General features: G+C 50.0%; 1 protein-coding gene and 1 long non-coding RNA gene across 3 annotated transcripts; one reads left to right on the forward strand and one right to left on the reverse strand.

The window, feature by feature from the left end:
• Positions 1-2,670: 2,670 nt before the first annotated feature.
• Positions 2,671-4,615, reverse strand: LOC132252173 (uncharacterized). Its single transcript, XR_009464009.1, has 2 exons — positions 3,168-4,615; positions 2,671-2,988 (listed from the first exon to the last, which is right to left on the reverse strand). It is a non-coding gene; the product is annotated as an uncharacterized LOC132252173 (long non-coding RNA).
• A 26-nt stretch (positions 4,616-4,641) lies between these two features.
• C1GALT1C1 (C1GALT1 specific chaperone 1) lies at positions 4,642-6,871 on the forward strand. Of its 2 annotated transcripts, XM_059732837.1 has the most exons (3): positions 4,673-4,731; positions 5,156-5,287; positions 5,465-6,871. In XM_059732837.1, exon 3 carries the CDS (start codon positions 5,470-5,472, stop codon positions 6,424-6,426), a length of 957 nt encoding a protein of 318 aa, XP_059588820.1. In that variant the 5' UTR covers positions 4,673-4,731; positions 5,156-5,287; positions 5,465-5,469; the 3' UTR covers positions 6,427-6,871. The 2 variants fall into 2 exon arrangements, with proteins under 2 accessions (XP_006260083.2, XP_059588820.1); XM_006260021.4 differs by lacking the exon at positions 5,156-5,287 and having other exon boundaries at positions 4,642-4,731.

Consider the following 6,871-nt stretch of genomic DNA (forward strand, 5'->3'; position numbering starts at 1 on the left):
CGAATGAGGAGTCTGAATTCAGCTCAGCTGATGCACCTCTTTACTTAATTTCTAATCATACCCTCAACTAGGTTCAATCAGCATATGTTCATCAAGGTCAACAGAGCTGGCCCCAGGGATAACAGCTGCACATCTGACTCACTCACTTTAATCGTGAATTTGGACAACAGAATAACTTCCCCAGGCCACCCGTTCCATCCATCTCTGTTCTAGCAGGCTACACATCTCCCCCACTAGCTTTCTCTGAAATGCTAGGCAAATGCATGATAAGTTAGGGAAGGTGGCACTGGCACCTAGGAAACACCAGGACAGAAAAAAGGAGCAGTCACATAATAGACATGGAAACAAACAAAAAGGGTAGCACAGAAAGTCCAAAGAGCAGCCTTGGTGTTACTGCCCCTCTGACTCAAGTCTCCCTGTGGAATAGGCTAGTTGTGTGTGTTTCCTATAAGCAAAGGAAATGTGCTCCACTCAAAGGAGAGCACACTGGGCTTTTCCAGCAAAGTGGCCTGCTCCGTAGCAGTAAGAGAGGTCAGCTCAGCAAGTAGACCAGAGTATGAAGGGGGAGTCCTCAGTGCCTGTGGCAAATTCACTGTTCTCCGGGGGGAGGGCCCTGTTGTCAAACATTCTGTATTACAGGAAAGAACAGGCTGAAAAGGAAGAGGATCACATCTAGCAATGCAGAACCTCTCTTCACGCTTAAAAGACAGCAGGGCTTCACTTTCATTGAGGTGAAAATCGCCAATAGGAGATTCCCCATAAAAGTGTCCCAAGAGACTGAAATGACGACTCACACAATGCATCACCTCGACAGACCACAGTTCAACCGAGAGACTCTCCAGGAGCTTTAAAGACCGCTGGCCAGGTTCCCAGCTAGTGTGAGCCAATGTACTTCCATTTTCAATGGAGTGATTCTGATTAACAGCTCAGGATCTAACCATACAGATCTTAACACTTCACTTACAACTGCAGCATAGCCCTCAAGGTAGCACAAAGAAGACATGTAACACAAATGTCACATCATTGCTGATGTGCTGAAGAGACAAAGCCAAACTCCCTACTTATACACCCCAAAGTCACTCCCAAGTAACTGTTCAACTGCCTGGCTGTTGATAGCTACTGTGGAGTGTCCTAGGCCACTGGGCCAGGCAGGCCACAAATTAGCCCCCACCCTCCTAGACTGCCACACTGATCCCCTTCTCCTGCCCATTCTGCTACTCTGCCTTTTGCTCCCTCCACTCTGCTCCCTGACTGAGCTGCTGCTCTGCTTTCTGCTCCCTTCCCTATCTGCCTGTCCTCTCCCTAATCTGTTGCATGCCCCATAAAGAGGCTGCCCATGCCACTTGTGGCACCCATGACACAGGTTAGCCACCCCTGTTCTTTGCTCCTTGCAAGTTGGTGATTTCACAATTTTTCTGTCTTGTGCTGCAGAAGAAAAACTGTCATCAGGCAAATAAATAGACTCAGGGTGCTGACAGAAGTGACATTTGTCACATGATCACCCCCTTGAAAGCACTCTATAGCTGTGCTGACAGAAGTGCATGGCTGCAGAGCATTTTAAAATTGTCCAATCACACAATAAATTAACCCTCATCTAATGAGAATTTAGATGAAGATGCTCCAAAGTGGAGCACCTTCATTAACTTCTGCTAGTCCCTGCACATGATTGGGGCTGTCTGCAGGGTGGGAGGAAGGAGAAGGGAAGGGAGAGAGCTCTAGGCTGGGGTTTGCTGGGTTGAGGCTGGGAGCCCACACGGGGAGTGCCTGGTGGGGTACCTGCTAGTTCAGGTATCTGTGCTCCTTCTGCAGGTCTTGGTGGAAGATTTCATAGACATTAGGGCTGGAAGGGACCTTGAAGATCATCAAGTCCAGTCCCCTGCCCCAGGGGCAGGAAGTTAGCTAGGGTCAAAGGATCTCAGCAAGATAAGCATCCAAACATTTCTTGAATGAGTCCAGAGTACGTGCCTGCACCACTTCCAGAGGGAGTCTATTCCAGACCTTGGGGGCCCGAGCAGTAAGATTCACTCCCACACAGCCTAGTTGTCACCAGGTAGTAAATCTACCAGTGATGTGGTGTCTCTTGCCATATCTTGTGGTGGTTCACCAGGGTCACCACAGTAGCGTTGTGTGGCTTGTATTTCTCTCGAAAGCACTTCAGGATCTTGTAAAACCATGGGGAAAGCATGGTTCACAGGCTCCTGTTAGTCACTGTGCGCACTTGCCACTGTCACAGCAATTGCCCTGCAAAATACTTAACAAAGCTGGCTGTTTTAGAATCCACCCCTGCTGCCAGTTTGCAAACCTGGCTCATGTACTTGGCCCAGAGGAAGAGAAGGACGTCTGGCATCCCTCTGCCTCTGGACCGTTTTGCTTTGTACAGCTTGGCCCTCACCACTGTATCCCAAGTGGAGATCCAAAAGAAACACACCTGGCTCTCTGGATTCTGTGAACGACTTGTTCTGAGGTGGGGAAGACTAGAGCGGTGTGTAGCAGCATCAGCAGGGGCACCACCTTCATCAGTGACACCCCCCTACCCCCACTTTGACAGGCAGCGTGATTTGGGAACAAAAGTCCTGTTTCAAGGTAGCTTTTAAAGTTCCGGGCTGCTCCAGAAACTCCAGGAGGATCAGTCACTTCAATTCAAGAGAAAGCCCTCAGTAGACCAGCCAGTCTAATAAATGAGTTTTTATTTTATGCTTCAAAGATTAACTCCATTTTTTTTGGTTGTGGCCTGTTCTGGTGCAAAAAGCCAGCGGATGAACTGCCCCCTGGCAATTCGATGCACAGCGCCTCGTGCTGACTCAGCTACATGCAGTGGGGATTACGCACGGAGGGCAGGCAGTCAGACAGTGCTCATTCTGGCAGGCTTAATCCTGGACCTGCTTTAAAGCTGGCAATTCGTCCTCTGTCTCTGTCCCCTTTCACTGTCTTAGAGCAGAGGGCAGTGCTGAGAAATTAGACCACACGCCCAACAAGTCATATAAACACCTGCAAAAAGCAGAATAAAATAAACAGGGTGCACAATAACCCACCAGCATGCAGTTCTTATTGGATACTGGTCACAGGGTTTCTAAGCAGGATAGCCGCTGATTCTGCCCAAGTGATCGACGTTTATTTCCTCCCTGGTCAGTAAATTGTGCCGAGTAAAAGTAAGAGCGGCTCCTCACCACAAGATGGCAGTTTTTCTCTTCTTATAGCAGCTCCTCTGCCTTTCCCTGCAATTTGTCATAACTTTTCCAACTCACAGCACAGGAAAAGCCTCTGCGACTGCCGCTTCACAGAAAAGAACAGGGAGGGGGTTTGGCTATCTGCAAATAAGCAAACTCTGGTCACAATTTACAAACTCGCTGCAACTATCAAAGGTTTTTCCTATAGTCTTCTCTTTACTTTCTCCAGGTATGAAAAATTACACTTCTGTTTGTGCAGAGAAGCAAGCACTCTTGCCTAGTGCTGTCTCTAAGAACGATTATTGCAGTTGGATTGATTACCTTGTGAAGGGGTTAATCTAGCCATTACTATTACTTCGAAACATTTCTCCTCCTATTTTAAGAGCGCAATGATCCCAGTTAAGCAACGACCAGGTTGCTTTATAAAGTACCGTACCCTCATCAGCCCCAGTCGATTCAGGTCCTGCCCCTCGGGTCTACGATGAGGAGCAGCCGCGCGCAGGTGTGATGCCCACAGAACTGGCTTCAGCAGAATGCTGCTACTGCCGAGCCGCCTTCGCCCAAGCACTTAAGTGACCCTGGGGACTTCTTGTTGCCTGTTTCTTTTAGGGGAAGAAATTGATTACACAAATTGGGATCTCTGATACAAACAGGGAACACGTACCAAGCCCTGCTTCCCTGCCGTGGTAGCAGCCGGCAGTTTCCTCGCTCAGACGTCCAAGTCTGCCTTTCCAATCAGCTCCGGGACAAGATCCATTTCTGTCTCTTTCTGAAGACTGTCACACCTGTACCTCCTACCAGCTACTGACTTCCACCAGCTTTCTGACGCTGTCGCACCCGAGGCAGCGGGGCCGCTTCCCTTGCCCTCCTTCGTTCCCGTCTCGAGCAGAGTATCACGGGGCAGCGCACGCTGGCTCTTTGGACGCGTTTGAGAACCAGTGTGCCCTGCTCAGTGCCGCCCCTCCTGCCACCCCCCTTTGGCACTCTTGTTATGAACCTTTGGCCTCTGCTCCTGGCCCTGTTTTCATTATAATTTGTCCCAAGTACTCAGTTGTCACCTTTCCTGCAGCCTCCCCGCCTGAGGGAGGCCAATAAGTTACTTACTGGGCCTAGACTTACACAGCACGCGTGTCCCTGCCATGCACAGGGTGCGCCACACGCGTGTTCCTGCCACACATGGGGTACACCATATGCGTGCATGGCGTGCGCCACACGCGTGTCCCTGCCATGCACAGGGTGCGCCACACGCGTGTTCCTGCCACACATGGGGTACACGATATGCGTGCATGGCGTGCGCCACACGCGTGTCCCTGCTATGCACAGGGTGCGCCACAGGTGTGCGCCCGGGCCGTTGAGCGCGCGACGGGTGGAGGGGGAGGGGCTGTGCAACGGTTCCGACGCGAGCCCCGCCCCCCGGCCGCCACGACCAGCGAGTGGAAGCCGGAATTTGGCTAGAAGGGACGCTCCGCAGCACTTCCGCCACGTGGCCGGAAGTGGAAGTAGAGCTGCCTTCCTGTGCGGGTTGTGGGGTGTCCTACTTCGTCCCGTGCGTCTGGCGGTCCCGGTGAGTGGGCGGCGCCATGGGAGGGGGAGGGGCAGGCAGCCGCCGCCCCGGGCATGCCGGGAAGGGGGAGGTGTGGGGGGAGGTGTACGGGCTGCTCCAGAGCTGGGGTGCATGCGCGTGGCCCCCTTACCCCGTGTCACCGGTACCGCTGCCCCCGTGGGCCCAGCAGCGCTGCCCGGCCCCCGCCACCAGCGCAGGCTTGGTGAAAAGCAAACAGGCTCCTGCCCAGGGCAGACCCTCGCTAGCAGAGACCTGGTCCTTGCCTCGCCGCGGCGCTCTGCACGGACACCAGCCGCCGGCTCGGGAGCCTGGGCCCTTGGCAGGGATGGAGGCAAGGGGCGGCTGCCCCGGTGCCGAGGAAGGAAACCTTCTCCTGGCCTTTCAGTAGATTCTTCGTTGAATCCACATTGACTTGTTCCTCCAGTGACTCTTCCTCGCCCTGTTGCCCGCAGCGGCAGCTCCACTTCTCAAGGGCCCAAGGACACAGATGAGTTTGATGAATGCGCGGCTGCAGCACCAGGTTCAGAGCAACGTTAAGCTTAAACTCTTTCGCCAGGTATTTGTGTCCAGACCTCCCGCGCAAGCGGTAGCTTAATCCCCTGCTTTTCTGCCCGTGCGGGGCAGCTTGAAAGCAATTGAGTCCACGCTGCCAGGTTAACAGTTCGAAATGCTGCGGAGAATCAACCGTAGTAGAAGTTCTGGTGTAATATCCGAAGGTGTTTTTCCTTTGCAGGAACAATGATTTCCGAAAGCACTTCTTTCGTGAAAGGCGTGCTGTTGGGAGGGATCTTCTGCGTGTTGGTCACGTTCCTGGGACACATAAAGACAGGTTATTGGACTAAAGTACATCATCACGAGCACCATCACATCCAAGCTCCGAACCAGGAAGATGTGTCCAATCTGTCCGAAGTGGAGCGTGTGGAGCTCAGTCAAAGCATCCGTGTTTATTGTATTATCCTTGTGAAACCTAAGGATCTTGGACACTGGGCTGCAGTGAAAGAAACCTGGAGCAAACACTGCGACAAGGCAGAATTTTACAGCTCTGAAAACGTGAAGGTGTTTGATTCTATCACTCTTAACACAGACGACATGTGGGCAATGATGAGGAAAGCTTATAAATTAGCCTACGACCACTATAAAGATGAGTACAACTGGTTCTTTCTGGCACGTCCAACTACGTTTGCCATCATAGAAAATCTTAAATATTTCTTGCTGAAGAAAGACTCATCACAGCCTTTTTATATAGGTCATACTGTAAAGTCAGGTGACCTCGAGTATGTCGACGGTGAGGGAGGGATTGTTTTAAGTATTGAGTCACTAAGAAGACTCTCCAAAGTTTTTGAAGACCCAGATAAGTGCCCAGAGCAGGGAGGTATGATTTGGAAACTCTCCGAGGACAAACAACTGGCAGTCTGTCTGAAGTACACTGGAGCATTTGCTGAAAACGCAGAAGATTCTGAAGGAAAAGATGTCTTTAACACCAAATCAGTTGGTTCACTTATCAAAGAGGCAATGTCTAACCACCCACAACAGGTAGTAGAAGGGTGCTGTTCCGACATGGCCATCACTTTCAATGGACTGGCTCCAAACCATATGCACGTAATGATGTACGGTGTCTACAGGCTGCGAGCATATGGGCACGACTTCAACGATGCACTAGTTTTCTTACCTCCAGCAGACTCAGACAATGACTGATCTCTGCAGAAAAGATGGATGCATTGTTGGAACATGCAGTGGTTAATGAATAATGCAACTCGCATCTGTACAAGCTGGTGCAATTTCCATATTTGAGGGCATGGGTATATTTTTTGCACATCAAGGTCTGGTAATGCTCAAGTAGAAAAGGAGGTCTCTTTTTTTCTAAATCTTTTTTTATACAAAAATGTTTCTGGCTTTTGACAGTGTTGGAATGAAATGTTAAAGGTACTGTTAATGTTTATGTGATAAAATTTAAATTTATATGGGGTGTTTGTATATGTACATATTTATAAATGAAAATTCAAATGAATCTTAATCTACTGTAATTTAAATATATTTTTGCAAGATTTTTGATCCTTTGAACTTCAAGGCATTTTCTTGAAAATCTTTATATCTTTCTATGACATACAAATAAAAACAAAAATGAAGATTTGGTAAAGTA

Source organism: Alligator mississippiensis, chromosome 8 (assembly GCF_030867095.1).
Source record: "Alligator mississippiensis isolate rAllMis1 chromosome 8, rAllMis1, whole genome shotgun sequence".
NCBI lineage: Eukaryota > Metazoa > Chordata > Crocodylia > Alligatoridae > Alligator > Alligator mississippiensis.

Bases quoted from the DNA above. Each gene is read 5' to 3' on its own strand.
- C1GALT1C1 (XM_006260021.4), top strand. From the start codon at position 5,470: ATGATTTCCGAAAGCACTTCTTTCGTGAAAGGCGTGCTGTTGGGAGGG.